At 32.3% G+C, this 23534-nt stretch overlaps 1 protein-coding gene across 3 annotated transcripts in view; it reads left to right on the forward strand.

Moving 5' to 3' along the window:
- The window catches only part of LOC134712111 (uncharacterized), a 34116-nt gene extending 13969 nt beyond the window's left edge, over positions 1-20147 (forward strand). For all 3 annotated transcript variants that reach the window (XM_063573279.1, XM_063573277.1, XM_063573278.1), the window contains exons 3-14: positions 100-230; positions 1575-1658; positions 2164-2231; positions 2878-2946; positions 4565-4693; positions 12635-12744; positions 13383-13506; positions 14242-14328; positions 14911-15013; positions 15902-16014; positions 17416-17564; positions 19350-20147. In XM_063573279.1, the coding sequence (XP_063429349.1) occupies positions 100-230; positions 1575-1658; positions 2164-2231; positions 2878-2946; positions 4565-4693; positions 12635-12744; positions 13383-13506; positions 14242-14328; positions 14911-15013; positions 15902-16014; positions 17416-17564; positions 19350-19584 (1402 nt within the window). In that variant the 3' untranslated portion in view covers positions 19585-20147. The remainder of the gene's footprint in view (positions 1-99; positions 231-1574; positions 1659-2163; positions 2232-2877; positions 2947-4564; positions 4694-12634; positions 12745-13382; positions 13507-14241; positions 14329-14910; positions 15014-15901; positions 16015-17415; positions 17565-19349) is intronic.
- Positions 20148-23534: the final 3387 nt, after the last annotated feature.

Consider the following 23534-nt stretch of genomic DNA (forward strand, 5'->3'; position numbering starts at 1 on the left):
AACAATTTTTTTTCTATAAATATGCTAGCAATGTCATGAATGTACTAAAGTTTACATAATTTTAAGACACCTGCATTGAATTTGTTCCATGTTTTTTAGTCCAGTTTTTCCTGCCAGTAAACTGTTTGAATACCAGTGGTCACATGATGGTGCAGTAGCTGATTGGTTCTTTTTACAAGAACAACTTAGTGAATTTTTAGATGTCAAATCATTTAGAAGAAAATTTCCAGGTATATATTAGTTTATGAAATATCATTTGTGTTTGTAAAATTCTTTGTTCATGTTGTTAGAATAGATATATTTATAAGGATTCATCATATATATTATTCACTTCAAACTATTTTGACTGGTATTGATTAAAGGAAAACTATAATATCACAGGCATTGTTGATTATTTTCTATTAAATTGACAATGATTCATGACACTAAGGGGTATCTTTTCTGGCTTCAGCAATATCAACTATTGTAAATGTCATTGGTTCGGTAACTCATAGAGAAATAACTAATGATAACTCAAGGATGTTTTGTAGAAACTTGTATTAGCATTGGCAGATCTCATTAACATGAAATTTATTTGACACTTCATTACCATAAGTCATAGTCACTTTGGCGCAGGTTACATGCTAAATTTGGTAATTCAGTCACTTTAAAGGAAACCATCAATTATAAGTTTTTAATTGTTTTAGTTTTGGCTCATCTCATTTCCATAGTGAATATGTGGTCATTTATGTTCTAATTCATAACTTCAAGCGAACATAAATTATTTACAAAATAAATTCAACACCTTTGTAAGAGATCAGCTCGCCTGACAGTGTGCAGCAAAGCTTTAATTTGATTAAAGACAAATGCAATGTATAAATGTTCATCAGTGTTACGGTCTGCCTCGGGTGCCGCAGGTAACAAACACAAAAACCTATCTACAAAAATAAAAACAATTTTCATTATGTAGGCAAATACATATTATGAATCAAATAAAGATTCTGTTCTTACACACATTATTATTCACATTAATAAAAAATAACACATGAAAAATAGTCGGGATGGGAGAGTGGGAAACTTTACTGCACCAAAAGCAAACCTCGAATGACAATATCTTTAATTCACAAAACCGCCAAAAGTATAGCATGAAATATTTGTAATGACCTTATTCAAACATTATGGTCAGTTCTAACTCGACCAATGAAAAACATTTAACCTAGTATATACTTTCAAACACGTGTAAATTTACAAACAAATACACATGGTAATGTTTACATATATACCTGTGAACATAACTTAAATATATTTTATTGTCCACTGACTGACACTTTTGCATAATTTACTAGTCAAAGTGTTGACATTTTAACTTCAACATTTACAATATTCGATTAAAAATAAACACAGAAAAAAACATATCTTTGTGTCAACAGTTAATTGAGTAATGAAATATGAATTGTCATTTCAGTATTGATAGAATTCATTACATACAACATTTGTGTTTAGAGTCCTGCTGTTTCATTTAAAATTATGTATATATTTATTTAATTTTGCTTACCACTTTTGTGTTTATTATAAATGATCTTTAATTTTAAAAGAGCTAACAAGGAGACCAGTGGATATGAAAGAAAGAGAATATCTGAGAGACAGATTGGTTGTCACTGAAACACAATGTGATTTAGGTTTGTAAAAATGAGGGAGAAATTGTCTACCTCTGGTAAAATATATAGTATACCCTTAGGGCATATGATATAAAAAATGATTTTGACCAACAATCAATCAATCAATAATTTCGATGACATTAAAATAACAAGAAGCTTGTTTCCTATATATATAACACCTGCAGTAAAACAATGCCATCATACAGCATTCAAACCATTTGCAAAATGAATTAGAAGATAATGCAAACAAGCAACAATAATCAATTCACTTTACATTGATAATAAAATTTGACTTTCTGTTTTTTAAAACAAATATTTTACTTCCATTTCTTGAAGGTGTCGGTGATCAATGAGTCGATAAACAAACTTCCAGCTTATTACTTAAAAACATTCACCCTTCATTTATCAGGTCAAATCGAGGTACAATATGAAATTATATTTGTTAATTTACATCAAGTCACAGTCTTAAATTCTACCCCATTATGATAAATGGAGATATTATAGATTTATTGAATTTATACAACAGGTTTGACTGCTGTAAGAAGTGAAGAAGTCTTAGATATGATGGCAAGGGACTATCCAGAAAAATATAGAGTAAGTATAGTAATACAGTCAGAAAAAAATTAAGTTAAACATTAATTCTTTAGCAATAATGAAGGATTTAGAATTTGCTTTTAAAAAACAGGAAATAACAATGTTGTAAAAATGTGAAATATTTGTGCTGACCAGTTTTTTTTTGTGTTATACAACTTTTCTTTGTACTTGAATTACAAAAATGTGTGCTTGAAACACCAAATCCAGTATTTTGATCTTTAGGTTTCTGGGTCTTAGTATCATAATCATATTCTAAAGAATTTAACTGCAAGGCCTGCTATTGAGACTCATAGCTTGGACAAGATAATACTTGAGTAATTCTATGATCATACTACCCACAACATAACTTAAAGTCTTACACAAGTCCCATAATGTTGGATACCTAAAACATCAGTTAAATTCCCTGATAGCTAAAATAAAGGTTAGCAGTCTAGTTGTACCGTGAGGAAATGTCCTGTAGGTGAATAGATAACAAAATGTCTAAATTTTTTATGTGTAATTTCAAAACCTTTAAAACATCTGTGTTCAAATTTGAAATTAGGACTTGTCCTGCAGTTTTACCATTTCCAGATCTTCGCATATGATTTTGTAAGTAAAAGGTAAAACATTATATATTATATGGTATCTTTTTTTTTCTCTTTCACAGCAATATAGTGAAGTCATTCATGAGAGAGAAAAACAGAAGAAGATAGATAAACATAAAGAATATGAAGTGGTATGTTCATAAAATGAAACTCTCATTAATGAGAAAACTTCTGGTTCATATAGTGGAAATTGAACTCATCTCAATAACTGAATGTTATGGTTTTACCTCTACAAGATCAGAATAGTCAGCTGATTGTTTTGGGTATCAATTTTTATGCCCCATTTATGGGCATTATGTTTTCTGCTCTGTGCATCTGTTCGTCCCGTCTCAGGTTAAAGTTTTTGGTCAAGGTAGTTTTTAATGAAGTTGGAAGTCCAATCAACTTGAAACTTAGTACACATGTTCCTTATGATATGATCTTTATAATTTTCTAATTTTAATGCCAAATTAGAGATATAAAACCATTTTTACGGTCCACTGAACATAGAAAATAAAAGTGCAGATGGGGCATCCATGTACTTAGGACACATTCTTGTTTTGGCTGTTTCTGGCTACAATTAACTTATACTTGTTTTGTTTTTCCTTTAATCTAAATGATATAGAAATAGTGAGGATCTCTTGGCTTTATTTATCTTATCCTGTTCTTTAAGTGGGAATCTAACCAGGGCTGTTATCTCATTTATTTCTTTGTCTATTTAGAAATTTTCAGACTTTTGGTTATCTGTGCAACTTACCAAGATCTAAAGGGATTTAAAGCATGGTGACTGGTTTGAGTTTATGGCCATTGTTTATGTAGGCCATGCACATAGTGACTTCTAGCTATCTATTTTTGGTAAACTTGTTGGAGGAGGGTTTTCACATTGGCTATAATTACACATCATCTTATTTTTATGCCCCATTTAGGGGCATTATGTTTTTCTGTCTGTCTGTCTGTTTGTTTGTTTATCTGTCTGTTCCGCTTTAGGTAAAAAAATGGTAAAGGTAGTGTTTGATGAATTTGAAGTCCATCCAAAATTTAGTCCATATGTGCCCTATAATATGATCTTTCTTATTTTAATGCCAATTAGAGTGTTGACCCCAATTTCAAGGTCCACTAAACAAAGAAAATGAGTGTAAGTGGGGCCTCCTTGTACTTCGAACATTCTTGTTATATTGTTTTGTTGGGTTGTTTTTAATGAATGTTTACTATTTTTATACCCCGCTTTGAAAAATTATACCCCCACTTTGAACCCCTGCTTTGAAAAAGGGGGGTATACTGTTTAACCTCTGTCCGTCCGTACGTCCATCCATCCGTCCGCCCGTCCGTTCCATATATTTCATCACATTTTTCTCAGGAACTACAATACAAGGATTTCTGAAATTTGGTTTCAGGGTTTATATGAGTCTGCTATACTGTGTGATGAGATTTCAGATTCATCACTCCATAACTTCCTGTTTACCGAACACTTGAATGATTTTAATCATGATAACCACTTAAAAATATTTGTCACATTTTTCTCAGGAACTGCAATACAAGGATTTCTGAAATTTGGCTTCAGGATTTATATAAGTCAGCTATACAGTGTGATGTAATGTGTTTCCAGATTCATCACTCTACAACTTCCTGTTTACCGAACACTTGAATATTTATTCACTATTAAAATTATCCACTTGGGGCAAGGTATCATCAGTGAGCAGTAGCTCGCAGCACTTGTTATTTCTAGCAAAAATGTAGACAACACTTACATATTTTTTTATTTTTTTTTAGCCAAAATTGGAGAAAGACAAAATGAAACTATACATGCAGAAAGCTATGAGGTCAGCCTCAGAATGGAATGCTGGTTTTATTAAAGAAAGGAAGACAGAAAGGAGAGCTTATTTTGATCAACAAACCTTTGTAAGAGTATTGACAATTTATACATTTTTGTCGAGCCTGCAACTTTTGTTGCAGAAAGCTCGACATAGGGATAGTGATCTGGCTGGCGGTGGTGGCGGCGGTGTTAGCTCACTTCTTAAAAGCTTTATATTTTAGAAGGCAGAAGACCTGGATGCTTCATACTTTGTATATAGATGCCTCATGTTACAAACTTTCCGTCAGTCACATGTCCAATGTCCTTGAACTCATTTTCATGGTTCAGTGACTACTTGAAAAAAAAGATAATATTTTCTGAAATGTTAAATTCTCTCTTATTATAAGTAATTTGATAACTATATTTGGTATGTGCTTACCTTGCAAGGTCCTCATGTCTGTCAGACAGTTTTCACTTGACCTCGACCTCATTTCATGGATCAGTGCCCAAGGTTAAGTTTTGGTGGTCAAGTCCATATCTCAGATACTATAAGCAATAGGTCTAGTATATTTGGTGTATGGAAGGACTGTAAGGTGTACATGTCCAACTGGCAGGTGTCATCTGACCTTGACCTCATTTTCATGGTTCAGTGGTTATAGTTAAGTTTTTGTGTTTTGGTCTGTTTTTCTTATACTATATGCAATAGGTCTACTATACTTGGTGTATGGAATGATTGTAAGGTGTACATGTCTAGCCGACAGGTGTCATCTGACCTTGACCTCATTTTCATGGTTCAGTGGTCAAAGTTAAGTTTTTCAGTTTTGGTCTATTTTTCTAATAATTTATGCATTAGGTCAACTATATTTGGTGTATGGAAATATTTTATGATCTATATGTCGGTTACAAAGGTTTTATTTGACCTTGACCTCATTTTCACGGTCCATTGCTAAGTGTTAAGTGTTTGTGTTTTGGTCTGTTTTTCTTTATTTATAAGCAATAAGTCAACTATATTTGTTGTATTGAAGACTTGTTAGCTGTACATGTCTGCCTGGCATGGTTCATCTGACCTTGACCTCATTTTCATGGTTCATTGATCAATGTTTCGTTTACTTGGTTAATGTTGAGTTTATGTAATAAAGCTTTATATTTTGGTCTATCAACATAATATCAATGATCAGTAAAGAAGGCGAGACATTTCAGTGTGTGCACTCTTGTTTTTTTTAAATTCAGTTTTATTTTTAAATAAGAATAATTTAAAAAAAATCACCTCCTCTCTCTCCCCCCTGAAAAAAACCAGATGTTTGGTTAATTTTCTTCTGAGTTCAGTATTTTTGTGATTTTACTTTTTAGATCTCTTTTGACTTATTTGATCGTCAGTCATGGTTTTATGACTCTTTTTTGTTAAAACAAGTTCAAATGTGATTTTTCATGTGTTTTTTTTTTGTTTTGTTTTTGGCACTATGTCTTTTTTAATTTTACCTGTTATCCTATTAATTTTAATAATCATATAGTAGTGCGGTGACAGAAGTGTAAATAGTCGTCTAGATCGCGAGTTTAATCTCCCCAAATAACACACGGCTGAAAATGGTCTTAACTTAAAGACAAATATGTCTTCTTTAGTTTTTGCCCTGTCGTCAGAATTTCGTACGGTCACATTTTTCTAAATAGTCGTTTTAATGACTAGTAGTACATTGGAGAGTTTCAACCCCCCTTTTTCAAAATGAAAAATTGTGTATGTTTGCTTACATTTAACTGAAATAGTTTTTCCTGAAGCTATTTTCATATATCGAAATATTCTATTTAGTATTTCATTTTCTTATAATCTATAAAATTTGCGAAGTTTAGACTGTTAAAAATTGAGGTAATTTTTATTGCAAATTCAGACACAAACTTTAGTTTCTTCTTTATAGTAGTAATAAAAATTATCCCATAATAATTTTAGCATATAGTATTTCATAAAACTAATCAGTGATAAAAATTTCGGAACCAAAATATGAAAAAAACCTTAAGAAATCAATGGAAAAAGAATGGAATAAAAAACTTCAATTTCAACACGGAACTTAATCACTTGCCTTCCGTCACATTTTGTGTTTTAGTCAATCATTTGCTCTCAACTGATATATGATATTACTACCTTTTTCGCTATTATTTACACATATTTGCACTGATATATGCTACATTCTTTGTTTGTATGTGTTTATATTCTATGATTTTTTTTGTTATAAAACATTAAATATACTTTGTCAGAAAAGTCTAATTGTAAAATCAAAATAATTGACGGATAGTTTCAGTAAATATTCCGTGATATGTCAAGTCAGTTGCAACTTGCTCCATTAAGTCCAAAGAAAAGACAAAAGTTGTTAAATTTTATGCAGTGCTTATTATGCAAAGAAAAGAAAAAATTGACTGAAATTTTGAGTCAATTTACCAGTAAAGGATAGTCGATTTTTGTACCTGCATTGAATAAAAGATTAGATGAGGTGAACATCAAGATGTTTCATGCGAAAGCTGTTAATTTACAGGAGTCCGTGCAGGCTGCTTATCATTGATCATGCTACCAAAGTTACACAAGTAAACATATTTGTTCCCCCTTTTAGAGCGAGGAAGCTTCTAATCTGCTATTTAATGACGACATACAATTATCGGACTGTTGTTCCTCAGTTTCGGGTATGTGTACGCGTTCTAGAATGCAGTCGTTCAACTAGAGCGCTTGTATATTTTGTTGCAACAAAACATTTTAGAAAGATCAAAAACTACTCCAGTTTGAATCAGATGAGCGTATTAAGAATGTCTTAACCGTGTCAGTTAAAGTTAAAGTTAAAGTTGAAATAGTTTCCCGTCCATCTTTTAAACTTCAAGCACTCTGTCATTTTGGTTGCATTACAAATTATTTGCTAAAAACGAAAAAAAAGCAGATATCTCAGATCACGATACTGCTTTTACTAATTTTATTTTGGCTATTGACAACGATGTAATGGTCATTCCTCATGACACCGTTACTAGATAAATATCTTACTTAGTTGTAGATCTTTTCATCCAGCTGATTCTAATTTAAAATATTCTACTTGTAAAATGCAGTCTAAACTCATTGATTTCTATAGAAATACAGTTGTCAAACAACTTCAACAAGTTCAAGGCAAATATAACAATATTTTGTAGCAAAATAACTATTTGAGATGCCATATCAGCTGCTAGTCAATTGAAAACTGAATTCAAAATTTTAATGTCAAATGTAAAAGACACAAATAACGGACAGATATATGTCATTCCGCTGCAAGTATACAATAGAAAAGACATCTCTACAAACTCTACAGAAATATACCCAACTTCGGAAGAATTGTCTCCTTCTTCTTGAATTCAGTCAATGCCTTCGTCTTTATTGCAATTAATTTTATGGTAACTCGATGAAACTGCATAGCCAAGACTATTCTCAGGAAATGGCATCACAGAAATTGCGTAGTTGCGTCAACCGTTTGTGTGGCCATTTTATTTTACTCCTTTTCATTTAGGATTGGCTTTACAAATGTACCATGAGTTTGATTCGAAACACCTTGTTGAAATATTGAATGCCAATGGATTTTATGCTTCTTAAAGTAGAGTGCGATGCTATCTAATGTGTTGCCAACCATGAAATTGAGCGAAATCAAGATAGTGTGTACGTCTCATGCACAATGTTTCCCCATCATCTTTGCAGACAAGCATATGGATGTCATCTTAATATAAAAAAGAAGATGTGGTATGATTGCCAATGAGACAACTATCCACAAAAGACCAAAATGGCACAAACATTAACCACTATGGGTCACCGTTCGGTCTTCAACAATGAGCAAAGCCCATACCGCATAGTCAGCTATAAAAGGCCTCGATAAGACAATGTAAAACAATTCAAACGAGAAAACTAACGGCCTCATTTATGTAAAAAATGAACGAAAAACAAATATGTAACACATAAACAAACGACAACCACTGAATTACAGGCTCCTGACTTGGGACAGGCAAATACATAAATAATGTGGCGGGGTTAAACATGTTAGCGGGATCCCAATCTAACCTTGGACAGTGGTATAACATAAGAACGAACTATAAAAAGTCAGTTGAAAAAGGCTTAACTCATCAGATAGACAAACAATACAAGTGGACGTGGCAGGGTACTTATACATCCCGACAAAAAAAGACACACTGAACAGATCTGAGAGTACTCGCAGTTATCTGACAGCTAGTTCAAAGCCACTAACAACTAATTAAAAACCATGCCTCTAAGACTAAGCACTCAATCCGTACACATCCAACATACAATGGATTTAGTGTAAAGACGTCATAAACAGCCAGAGAAGAACATGACCGTGTGCAATGCCAAGTTACAGGTATCGACAGATTGTAGATCCATGAAAATGTATATAACCCCATTTAAGATCTCTGTAAAATCTTGGATGAATTGAAAGGGATGGGTTAAAGCTGGTATTTCTTTGAGAACAAATGTCGTCGGACTTCCAACAATATCTTGTCTGTACTTGAAAAGGAACACTCAAAATAACGTGTTTGCTTTGAGCAGAGCCTTTCATGTGCATACCTGTGGCCATGAGTGAAATGTGTAGAAATATTAAAAACATGTCTTGTGACGGTTGGTGAAAATGAAAATGATGGAGATAACGGTTGATTAGGTATAGAGCTGGTTGAACTGATACACATGGTCCCAGCCCCCGGGTTTGGGGAGTGTTGGCGTGCCCTTAAAAAAGTCAAACCCCCGCCACATTCTGTTTGTGTCTGTTTCAAGTCACGAGACGGTAATGCAGTGTTTGTCGTATGTTTCTATATACTACATTTTTTTGTTTCTTATTCATTTTGTACATTAATCAGGTCGAGAGAATTTTCGTTTGTTTTACAATATTCATTTTGTGAATTGAAGACTATGCAGTATAAATTTTACTCATTGTTGAAGCCCGTACGGGACGTATTGGTAATTTATGTCTCATTTGGAGGGTTGCCACATTTGCAATCATATCACATCTTCTTTTTTTTATATGGAATACTTTTGAAATACGTTGCAAGGAAAAAAAGGGGGGATATAGGTACAAAACTTATAATGTTATAGATATTAACCAGAGTAAAATACGCAACAAAAGATAATATTATATGAAAGCAGTAATAATTGTGAAAAAAACAAAAGCAACGAATAGTCTATGATAAAACTGGAAGTATCCGAAATTCAATTTGAGGTCATATTTGACTGTAGTGTTCTATTGCTTTGATTTGATACCTCACCCAATATGATAGTTTAAAAAATAATTTTAAAGTATTGTCCTGCATGACACTTGATTTTTACCTGAAATTGAAATTTTTCAAAAGGTTCAGGTGCTCTAAACATTTTATAGGTTGAAAACTTAATTTTTGAAGTTTTGTTTATAAAACGTCGTTTTAGGATTTTTTTGATAGAATAAATCTTAATGATTAAGGTTTATGTATAATAACAAACATTAATAAAGCCAAAACAGTATCGTTTGTATTTATGTAGAGTTTAGAAATAGAATAAAATGTCAAAATTGAAACCCTCCCAAATTTTCACAGATTTTCACATATAACCTTTGACCTCAATTAAAAAAAGTTGTGACCATACAAAGTCCTGACGACAGGCATATTATTATAGTACACGATTTCCTCTTTCCAATGATATATTATATAGGTGTGTGTTCGGTGGGGAGATTAAAATCCAAAAAATCTACCTTCAGTCACCGCACTATAGATACTTTCATCAAAAATTGAATTATTGTTTTTGTTTTTATATAAATGCCAAATCTAACAGGGTATTTAGATTCTTAATTTTTATACGCCTGTCGTCTTTTAGACAAGACGTATTATGGTATACCGTTGTCCGTTCGTCTGTCTGTCTGTCTGTCCGTCCGTCCGTCGTCCACACTTCGGACAATAACTCAAAACGCTTTCACCAATTTCCCTGAAACTTAAGTGAATTGTTTAGATCTATTGACGTAAGCTCCCTTTCGTTCTTTTTCAATTTCAGATTTTAAGTTTTGGATTTATTGGGCTTTATTCATAAAAAAGGGGGGATTTTCAACACTTCGGACAATAACTCAAAGAGGCTTTCACCAATGTCCTTGAAACTTTGGTGAATTGTTATATCTATTGATGTAAGCTCCCTTTCAATTTTTATAAATTTCAGATTTTACATTTCCGTGTTATGAATTTTTATGCTTAAAAAGGGGGGATTTTCCAATTTTGGGACAATAACTAACACTTTCACAAAATTTTATGCAACTTTGATAAATTGTTTATATCTATTGACATAAGCTCCCTTTCCATTTTTATAAATGTTAAAAGAGCAACAGGCGTATCATGAGCTAAAGCACAGCCCTTAATTGGTCCTGTTTTCAAATTGGTTTACATCAAGGTCCAAAGGGTCCAAAATTTTAGATTTTAGAAAAATAAATTCTTGGGGTTCTTTGATATGCTGAATCTGGACCATGTACTTAGATTTTTGATTATGGGCCTAGTTTTCAATTTTGTCCAAATACGGGTCCAAAATTAAACTTTCAATTGTTTAATTTCAACGATAATTGAATATAAGGGGTTCTTTGACATGCTGAATCTAACCATATATTTAGATTTTTTATATTCTGCCCTGTTCTCAAATTGGTCCACATTGAGATCAAAAGGGTTCAAAATTGAACTTTATTTGATTTCATCAAAAATAGAATTCTTGGGGTTCTTTGGTATGCTGAATTTAACCATGTATTTAGATTTTGAATATAAAAAAGGTAAATGTCAAATTTGAAATTTCTGAGTTCTTAGACCACATTTATTCTGTGTTGGAAACCTATGCTGTGTCAGCTATTTAATCACAATCCAAATTCAGAGCTGTATCAAGCTTGCATGTTGTGTCCATACTTGCCCCAACTGTTCAGGGTTTGACCTGTGGTTTTATCAAGCTGCACCTGGCGAAGTATTTCATTATTTTTGGAGATTAGTTTTATTGAGCTATTGAAATTTTGGTTGAAATAGAGGAACATTGCATCATAGGCCCATTTCATAGCTGCTTAATTACCAGACTTCTTTGATAATTTATTGAAAACCTTAATTAATCGTCAAATATTGTTTTCACCAGACAGACATAAAGAAATATAAAATGTGACTTATTATTTATGCCTAACACAACTATCATATATTTCCTCAAGAATCAATTGAAATAATATGTTTATATGTTAACTTTAAGTGGTACAACAAATTTTGTAATGGGAAAGACTACTTATGAAAATAATATAATTATAAGTGTGCTAATCGTTTTTGTTTCCTGTTTACTACTTGGTTTCTCTTCTGATTTCCTCAATTGTAGGATGGGGTTAAATTCAATAATAAGACTTTTGACTATTGTTTCTAAGATAATTGTTTATATTGTTTTATGCAGTCTTTTGAAAGTCACATAGTAATTTTTAAGATGCAAACTGCTTCTTTGTGACATAGCAAAAGAACTGACCTGAAGACATTAGCCTAAGGTTTTGAAATGCAATTATTTTGAAAGGACTATGGTTTGGGTTAAAAAACCTCACATCAATAAATTAATCAGTTATTTTGCTAATAGATATTGTAAAAAGTTGACTGTCTCAAAACAATACACCTTATCGCTATTAGCCTAGTCGGACGGCCGACCTGGCCGCTTGACCTTTTGACGCATACAACAATCACTTTTCCATTGTGGCGTCAGATATTTTGTTTTATGACGTCAACATTTTACGGGAACCTGTGCCATATCCAGTAATGGCCGACAAATAGCGATAAGGTGTATAAAGACCTGCTATTGATATTTCTATAATATCTGTTTAAAAAAAAAACTACCTAAAAGTCAATACATATAAATGCATGGTTATAGTTATTTTCTGACACATAACATCATTTTGCTTTAAAAAAAAAAACCCAGCTGTGTAAAAATATTATGTTATCTTTCAGGAGCATATCTAGGCAGTATCCCCCATCTAAAATCTAATAAGTTTTCAATTATTTGATTTGAGTTTTTAGTTATTAATATTTTTTTGTTTTAGAATATCCACTTTCCTCTGAATAGATATAAAAAGTTGTTACCTGAAGATACAAAAGTCAGTACATATCCAGTGGCTTTACTTCCAGGACAGTTCCAAGCAAGTTTCAAACAGTAAGTTACTATACATAAAGGGTTTTAATATGTGAAGTAGAATCTCTTCTACTGTCGACCTGGTAATCTTATATGGACTACTACCTGGCTTTTATATAGAAATAAGGAAATGTGTTATGATGGTCAATGAGACAACTGTCTACCAAAGTTAAAATGAAATGGAAGTAAGCAATTATGGACATGCCATCATACAGCCTTCCACAAAGAGAAAAACCCATACTGCTTGGTTTGCTATAAAAGGCTCTGACATAAAAAAATATGTGAAACTATTCAAATTAGAAAAGTAACAGCCTAATTTATAACAACAATTTACAAAAAAATAATAATATGACAGACATGAACAAAGGGCTGAATTACAGGTTCTTGTCCTAGGACAGGCACATACAGAATGTACAGAGGTTACAAGTAGTTTGCAGGTGCCAAACAAACTTTCCCCATACTTGGGACATTGGTGTAACAGTACGACATAAGAACAGACAATAAAAATCAGTTGAAAAGGGCATAACTAATCAGATCTATACAAACCAAAAAATATCTAACAAAAACACAGACATCCCCCACACTTATTATTAGTCTAGTTATGGCTAACAAAGTCAATTCTAATTGCTATGCATTTGATGAATGTTTATGTTTTGCAGTTACTCTGGAGATGAATTGAAATATTTCCCATTAAACACAGCATTATATGATCCCCCAAAGACTATCAATCACATGTTATCTAGTCCTACATCACAAGAAGCTGCATCAGAAGAAGATGGAGATGTAAGTATCCATGTATAAGATGTACAGTTCATACAGATTCTCTTCTTTTATGACTCCAAGACACCACATGATTCCATAATAGATGTTTCCAAAATGTATTAAGCAACCTTCCGTTAGAATATGAATATTAGTTCTGCCCACCTAATAATCAACATTATTTTTAAGGCAAATGAAGATTGAAATCATGTATGATTATACCAAATTCTGATCACTTTTCAATATACTCAAATCTTAACTTTTAAATGATAAAATAATCATATATTGTGAAAATGATATTATATGCTGGTCTTTCTTCAAAGCAATTAAGATTGTTGGTCCTCTAATTATCTTTTAGTAATATCTGAATTACAAGTATATTTTCTGGTTTTGACTTTTAAGTTTTGAAATAAGCATTTGTTTATTTTCACATTCTTTAATGTTAATAATAGGCCATTAGAGGTGAAGCAAGGAACAAATTACCTGAAATGATAACATTAACAAAAGAAAATGTGCTGAATAAAAAAAACCATTTAGACATGGGTTATCCATACAAATACATTAGACAATCAGATTATAAAATTGTATTACCAAACAATGTTAAAAGTATTCAGATTGGGCACTATTTAGTGTATGCATATCTGAGGTATCCATACAATTTGGTTAATTCTTATGTAGTGTTTGGGAAAATATGAGAGTGACTGAGTAAAGAAGGTAAACATTGACTGTTTTGTCAAGTCTTGGTGTTATATTTTGTAGGGTAAATCAGGTTCCGACTCAGACAGTGACGATGACAGCTCTAGTAGTTCTGAAGGTAGCAGTGAGGCAGAGGGAGAGCAAGAAAAGGTATTAATTCTATCTCACATAGAACCACTATGTGATTAACCTGACAACAGTGACTAAAACATTTTAAGCTAGTCCATAAATTGAAGAATTTGTAATGTGTGCTTTTTGTTCAAATAAGTATGTGTACATAAGTATTTTTTTATGGGTTTGTCTTGTCTGTTTTGATAAGGCTTCAGGTGGGCATTTGATTTATACCAATTTATCAAGTCAAATGTGTCAGAATGCAAAAATAGGTATGCTAATAAGATGGCAGTGACAGTGCTTGGTTCACTATTATTCAGAAGGTGAATAGTTTGACAATCCATATTTTGTTTGGTGATGCCTTATGGCTGTAAGGTTTTATCTTGTGTATGTCAGTTGTCCATGACCTCATCTTCGTGATTTAATCATTTACTTATGTCCTTTTATATTTGCTTAAGTTTAAATTTTAATTACTTTAGATATTTAAGTAGGTCCACCATATTTGTTTCATTAATGAATTGTTACTATAAGTCACATTCTGATATTTAATTAGAAAATGGCTTAATCACTATAATGTTCAATAGATTTGTGACTAAATGATGCATAATTTTATTTTTTTAGAAGGAAGAGCCAGCAGAAACAGGATGTAGAGTTTGTAATTTAGAAGCAGAAGAAGAATCAGGAACAAAAGAACTTGTTCAGTGTTCAGAATGTGCCAGACATGGTTTGTACCTTGGTCTAAATTTTATTAGATTGCCATACAGTATACCTCAATAGAAAATCCCTCCAGTGCAATATTATAGCCTAATTTTGACACCCAGACTTTGTGAATTAGAATTATGACTGAGGCCAAAATCATATCAAAGTCCTGCGAAGAAAAAGTTTGATTTTGATACTCTCAATAGTGTTTCTGATAGATTCTTAATCAGGTTTACTGATGGTCAAACATTGAAATGACTAGCATTGAAGAGTTTGAAATTTTAGTTTCTTGTGTATAATTCGGAGTTTAGTTGGACGTACATTATCACTGTAATAGTATACATATTTTAGGGGCCAGCTGAAGGACACCTACCGGTGCGGGAATTATCGCTACATTGAAGACCCATTGGAGGCCTTCGACTGTTGTCTGCTCTATGGTCGGGTTGTTGTTGCTTTGACACATTCCCCATATCCTTTCTCAATTTTATTTGACTCCTGTTTTATTTCAAAACTTTATGCTTTTAATAATTTTAGTATATCATAAAGAATTATTTTTAAGTTTTGCCTTTGTCATTGTTGACCAAGTATTTCAAAAGTTTTAGAGATTTTAAATTCACTTCAATTTTTCATAAGAATTGTCTGATAATTATACTGTTAATGTAACTGCATTAACATGACTTGAGTTCATAAGTTGTATATGTATGCCAAACTATACAGGGGATTTGTTATAAATAAGTGTTGCATGAGTTTCCATAATAGTACTACAATACCTTTATAGCTATTCTAATCTTGAATCTTGTTGAGGAGTTAACTCTACAACATTGGGTAATATAGATTACTAAACACCTATGTCTGTTCAGCAGCTAAAGGTAAACTTTATACCAGTTAACCAACATTATGATATTTGTTTTAGGTCACCCTGCCTGTTTAGATATTACATATGACATGGTGGCAGTTATAAAAACTTACCCTTGGCAATGTATGGAATGTAAAACATGTGTGGAATGTATGGATCCTTTTGACGAGGTATGTCAGTGTATTGAATGTAAAACTTGTAGTATCAGGTGATTTTTTTCACAGCTTATCTATCGTTCCTGTCTCCATATGTAGGGGGACAATTATGATATTTATAACAGGTTGAGGTATGGGGCATATGAGTTACATGACCATGCTTACTTAGAAGTTGGTAAATATTTTATAAAATTATTCTCTACAGGTATTGTGATCTAAAAACTCTTGAAAAGAAAAGAACAGCTTTGTACTTTATAAAGACAGTCTAAATAAAAATTTATTACAAATTGCGTAACCTTCTCATCATGACCATGACAATTACATGTATGTTTTGTGCTGACACAAAAGTTCTTCATGTAAAGTTAGGGACGACATCAAAAGATCAATGTAAGATCAAAAACTTAATTCAAATATTTTGGGGGTGGGGGGTTGAACTACTGCAAGATTTGGTTATCCGACATTGATTTTTACATATATCCATATGGGTCAATCAATTTCCAAATTAAGTTAAGAGGGGGGTAGGGGGGTAAGTGAAAAAACTATGTGAATTAAGTTTTTTATCCTTCATTGAACTTTTGATGTCGTCCCTTACCCTTTTTGGTGTTGCTTTTTATGCTTATGGCATTTCATCCATACTTTTATTCTAGAGCATACAAAATGAAGGTGACTAAAGATATATATGGTTTACTCTGGTCTGAATCATATGTTTATTTAGATAGATTGCGGTAAATGACAGCTTAAACTATTCAGAATGTTAAGGATTGTAATTTATTGCTATGAGAAGCAGGATTATTTTGTCAATTTATTTTTCAGAAAAAATTTGTTTCAAAGTATCGTAAGAAAGTTAGTGCCTTAATGTGTAAATTTTAGAGCTCTAATGAATGGCTAAAGTTCTCATTATCACAAGCTATCACTGAACTTGCTATGGTCATTAAATATAAAATGTATTATTGAGTTGCATGAATTCTAAATAGTTATGTTGTTGGCATTGTAGACAAACAAAGATAACTTTTCATAAGTTTATAGTAGATTTAGTAGTCATATGTTATTTGTTTAAAATTATACTTAAAACAAGAGAGGTAGTGCTGAAATCTGAGACATAATATTTTCTTTGCTTATTTAAGTTACCATATGGTAGTGTTGTCATTGCTTACCGATACATATAACAAAGGGGATAAGATATAAAATATTGGCATATTAATTAGTCCAACTTCTCACTTGGTAGATCTATGAGAGAAATATAAGCAAAGGGAAATTTTAGTACACATGTGTACAGCATAAATTAATTCTAATTATAAAATACAATAACAGTATTGTGAAAGGAAAGCAATAAAGAGATAAATATTGGTTCTGGGTAGAATTAATAAGGATGCATGTCTAAATAGTTTACCATTACAGTTTCTATTTGGCTTTCAGGATAAGATGATGTTCTGTGACAAATGTGATAGAGGCTATCATACATTCTGTGTTGGACTCAAGTCAATACCAAATGGTCCATGGAAATGTCAAAGTTGTAAAGGACCAGAAACACCCAAAACACCAAAGTCTGCTTCAAAGAGAGGAAGGTTAGTATAGGGTAGAACATACTCTAAATGAAATCATTGTGTACCGACCGATACCTGAAAGTGAACACGTTTGGTCATGAAATGAATGCCACAAAATCTTTTGCCAGACATGGTTGTTATACTTTACCTGCATTATCATCATTTATACGTTATCGTGTCATGATCCAGTCATTTCAGAAATTGAAAAAGATCTTTTGTTTGTGCTTTTGAAAGAGTTAAAGTCTTATGAATCTGTTTGTTCTTCTTGCTCATGCTTTCCTTCTGAACCCTTACTAATGTTCTAAGATTGTAATTATTTATTTAAAGGTAAACTTTTAACTATCTTCTACCTGTCAGTACTTTAATTTTGGCATTTAACAAGTTATGTCTTCTTTGACTGACCATGACGTTAAAACACTTAATCCCTTTGATGTGTTGAATTTGATTTTAGTTTCTGATGCATGATTATTTTTTTATTAATTGTTTTTGACTTTTAACTAGCTTCCAGTAACTGTGAGTACTCTGAAATTGTACTTTCCTGTTTATTTGACCTGTTGATACAATTTGTTCAGTATTTTTGTTATTTACTGTTTACTCTTTTATGGTAATAGGTTAAAAACTATCCCAACCTCTGATGAACTATGAAATTGGAATAATAACACCAGATGATATAAATTCTTAAATATGATAATAATAGCATTTTATTATATACTTAGTAGTAAATACAGATAAATTGTATGTGTAATACAATCAATGACAAGCATGCTGTATCAGCCACCCGTGATGATATCAATATCAGCACGGTTGCAAAAGCTTTATCACACCTTTAATCTGTATGACGTCACATCATCGATTGCAGTCACTGTTACAAAGGCTTTATCAAATCCCTTATCTGTATGACGTCATGTCAAACCTATAATCTGTATGACGTCATTTAAAACCTCCTTATCTGTATGACATGATGTCACATAAAAAAATCTATGCGATGTCTTTGTATATAATAAAGTGTATATGATATGGCTTGTTCAATATCACACACTGTATCAACCCTCAACCAATATAATCCCTCTTGGGATTATATTGGTGTCTCAGGTTGATACGGATGGGATATTGAAAAAGCCATATGATATTCTCTATATAATTAATTTATCTATTGAGGTGTAATACCACCATTGATTTTCCCCTATTAGTCTTTGTTAAATTGGCACTTTTAAAAATATGTACAGTATTGACCTTTATTTCAACCAAAGAAATACTTTGCATGTATAAAGTTTAATCCTTTCCAGTGCTACAATGAAAATTTCACACTACATTTCATTGCAAAGAAGAAAGAAACCATCAGCAGAAGTAAACAACCAATTTTTACACTGTTATTTACTGGTTACCTGCTTTGGTAATGATGTAGCCTTAACTTTCCAAAATATTTCAAATAAAAAAGGAATGATGCTTTCAGACACCCAACATACATGTTTATGACTCAGAAAAAAATTAAGTGCATTGAAATGCAGGGTTAATTTTCTACAACTGTCAAATTCAAGGGAATATTTTTTTAGACCTACTTTCCTATACAACCAGATTCGTACCATGATTTGGTGGTATTACACCTTGATGTTATATTAATATTTTTGTGAATGACTTACAATAAACAGTTTATCTACCTGAAGAAATCCCTTAACTTCTGGTACTAATGAAACAGGGAACTTCACTGAGATAGCTATGTCATTTGAGTAGTTGTTAAGAGTGTGCAATACTGTTCTTGAATAAAAGAAAAAAAAAGAGAAAATTAAATTCTTTTATTTTTTGCAGAGGCAGAGGTAGAGGACGTGGTAGAGGCTCAGGAAGAGGACCTGGTAGACCTCCCAAGAATTTACAGAATTCCCCAAAACCAACAAAATCTCCAAAACGTGCAAATTCTCCCCAGCCAGCAAGTTCTCCTAAACCAGCAAGTTCTCCTAAACCAGCTGATACCAGTGTAAATAGTGAATCTAGTACAGCAGAAAGTTCTCCACCTCCTACAGATTCACAGGAAGAAACAAGCTAATTGACATGTTCTTAAGACTACATAGACTATATTTACAGTAAACAATGTTTATTGTTGTTTCCATAATTTGTCGTCAATATGCCATTGTTGTATGCATTGTTTGAACTTAAAAATTATGATGAAACTTAGATTTAAGATTGCATTGAAATTTACATCTACTGAATTGTTTACTTGTTGATTTAATTGTTTTGATGCTATAATCAATCCAATACAGTTTTTTAAGGTATGGCAAAGATATTGTTAGATAAGGATATAACATTACTTTTTGAAAACGAACTCATAAATTCAAGTCAAATGAATTTTGCATTAAGTAAGGGATTTTGTTAGGATAATTTTTTAATTTTAAAAAGATAGTATTTACTCCAGGAGCTAACAAGTTTTTCTATATATCTTTATATCATGAAATATGTAGGATGTATAGTGTCTGACAAACAGTTAATTTACAGGACAATACAATACTTTTCTCTAATGAAAATTCAGACTGATAAGGATGTGTGTGGAGGGTTCCTTTTGTCTTGTTATTCAATTAATGTTAGGTATTTCACCCCAGTATGTTTGTCAAAAGGAAAAGGGAAAATGATACCAAGTCCTATGGTGCTGCTTGGTGCTATATACCAGTAACATTTATATCATTTATTTGTGTTATGTTTGTTCATAATTTTCTGTGTTCATTTGCATATTTTTACTGTGAAAGTTTTGTATAAATTGAGTTCAATAAAATATTTGTAATTGTTTAAAATGTACATCTGGATATATTGTTCAGTGTATCCAAATTATCTGAAGTAGTAAAGAGTGATTGATAGCTCTTAGGAGCCTAGACATGAAAACTTGTGTTTAAAAGACTTTTCATAAAATTGGTACTTTTAGTAATAAGTATCTGCATTTTTGAAGATTGTTGTATGTAGTAATTTTACTAAATAAAAGTATAAAAACCTTAACTTTTACATTTTGGTTTTTTGTTTAATGCTAAACCAACACATCTACACAAAAACAAAACAGTAAGATTTTGGTCACTTAGAGCAATATCACATGTGTAAATCTAAAACCAAATGAGATTTATCACAGCTATTTCCAACAATTAATTCAGTTTACACATTACAAGTTCTGCTGGAGTTGGATTTAACTGCTGAATTTTGTTTTTGGTTCATTTTCATTATCAGAATGTTTAAGCAACACTCAAATGGGGAATGTGTCCATAGGGACACATATTGTGTATATGCTTCATACATTTGGTTTAGGCAAACTAAAGTTAGAGAACTTAAACCAATTTTGGAATGTTCAGACAGACAAAAGTAAAACTTCATGCCCCCTCTGCTACAGTGTGGCATACATTCAACTGCCTGATTTATATTAAAATGAGAACAGAAAAACAGAAATACTTGGGGGCAGTACCTTTTTAGCCCACCTGGCCTGAAGGGCCAAGTGAGCTTTTCCAATCACTTTGCATCCAGCTTCCGGCGTTGTTAACTTTTACAAAAATCTTCTCCTGAAAATACTGGGCCAAATTTAACCAAACTTGGCCACAATCATCATTGGGGTATCTAGTTTAAAAAATGTGTCCAATGACCCGGTCAACCAACCAAGATGGCCACCATGGCTAAAAATAGAATATAGGGGTAAAATGCAGTCTTTGGCTTATAACTCAAAAACCAAGGAATTTAGAGCAAATCTGACATGAGGTAAAATTGTTCATCAGGTCAAGACCTTTCTGGCTTGAAATTTTCAGATGAATCAGACAACCCATTGTTGGGTTGCTGCCCCTGAATTGGTAATTTTAAGGAAATTTTGGTGTTTTTGGTTATTATCTTGAATATTATAAAAGATAGAGATAAACTAAAAAACAATACCGGTAAATGTCAGCAAAGTAAGATCTACAAATGGGTCAACATGACAAAAATTGTCAGTTGACCCCTTTAGGAGTTATTGCCCTTTATAGTTAATTTTTTACCATTTTTTCATAAATCTTAGTAATCTTTTACAAAAATCTTCTCCTCTGAAACTACTGGGCCAAGTTAATTATAGATAGAGATAATTGTAAGCAGCAAGAATGTTCAGTAAATTGTACAAAATGTACAAACACATCACCAAAACACAATTTTGTCATGAATCCATCTGCGTCCTTTGTTTAATATTCACATAGACCAAGGTGGGCAACACAAGCTCTTTATACCTCTACTTAGTTAACCTGTTTATGGCCCTTTTCAAGGAGTTGTAAACTGTTATCTGAGATAAATTAAAGCTGTTCACTATTTTTAACCCACTGTTATCAGCATTTTTGCATTTTTGTTAACTGTTTTTGCCAAAATCGAGATGCTGTTAACATGTTAAAGGACCCCTTATTACCCCTCCTTATACCTTGGTATGGCAAACAGCAACCAGCTTGGGTAAGACTCATGCAGAGTGTGGCATGGTCAAACATGTTTGTAATTGCTCAACCCCGCCCCATTCAGAAATAATGGTGTAACAGCACAACTTAAGAACAAAGAACACCTGCATCCTTCATATCTTGTATACAGATACCTTATCTCGCAAAGTTTCCGTCTGTCATGTTAATTGTCCTTGACCTAATTTTCAGGGATCAAGGACTGCTTAAATTATAAAGTGAAAAAAATATTTAGTTCCTTGCAATATTTCTAGTCTGTCAGGTAGGGTTCAACTGACCTCAGCCTCATTTCAAGGTTGAAGTCACATGGTCAAGTCCATATTTCATATACTGTATGCATTAGATTACTCTATATAGTGAATACAATAATTGTGAGGTGTACTTGTCCCACTGATGGTTTAATCTGCTCTTGACCTCAATTATATGTTTATTGGACAATGTTAAGTTTTTGTGGTTGGATCTATTTCTGAGATACAATATGACCTATTTATTAAGTGTATGGAATGATTGTACTGTGTACTCATTCATCTGACCTTGATCTCATTTTCATGGTTCACAGGACAATGTTTAGAGTTTTGTGGTTTGGTGTATTCTCAGATAAAATAAGTAATAGGTCAACTACTTTTAGTGCATGGAACGAGTTTGAGTTGTACATGTCTTGCATTTACTAAAAGCTAGTAAAAATCCATGTTAATCAATACACATGTTTATTATATGAACTGCATACAGGCATCAACATTCATTAGATTTACCCAAAAGAACCAAATCCTGGCATCATCATTTTACTCTATTCACCCAATAGAACCAAATCAACGTTTCAACATCTATTTCATGAATTCACAAGAACTAAATCCAGACATAACCATCCATTCCATAAATTAAAAGGACAGACTCCAGACATCATCATCTTTTACTGGTACATTATACATATATGTAAACTGAAATTCAGGCTTCATCATTCATGACCTTCACTCGGAATCCAGACATTTACTAGTATACCATCTTTAACATTACCAGAACAGAATCCAGGCATCACCATCCATTTTATATACCCTAAAAGAACCAAATCAAGGTTTCAACATCCATTACATTTATCCAAAAGAACTGAATTCAAAGTCAGGAGCCTGTAAACCAGTAGTTGTCATTTGTTGGTGTGGTTTATAAGTGTTTCTCCTTTCTCGTTTTTTATATAGATTAGACTTTAGTATTTAAGTTAGAATTGTTTTAAACTAGTCATTTTGGGGCCCTTTATAGCTCTCTCTTTGGTATGAGTAAAAGGCTCAATGTTGAATGCTGTACTTTGACCTACATGTATAATAGTTTATATTTTATACATTGTGAATTGAATGGAGTTTTTTTTTGTTTCTTTGTTTTCGTTTTTATCTTATATTTGTTTTTCAATAGTCAGGATTTACATACACTCTGCACTTACATGGGACAGGTGTATCAAGGCTTTAAATACAGGAAAACAATTCAGTATACAATATGCATCTTTCACAAATTGATTTTTACAATTATAGTATTTGAGGTTACATTTAAATTTTATTTGATTAATCTCTCTATCTCT

The sequence above is a fragment of the Mytilus trossulus genome, chromosome 3 (assembly GCF_036588685.1).
Source record: "Mytilus trossulus isolate FHL-02 chromosome 3, PNRI_Mtr1.1.1.hap1, whole genome shotgun sequence".
Taxonomy (NCBI): domain Eukaryota; kingdom Metazoa; phylum Mollusca; class Bivalvia; order Mytilida; family Mytilidae; genus Mytilus; species Mytilus trossulus.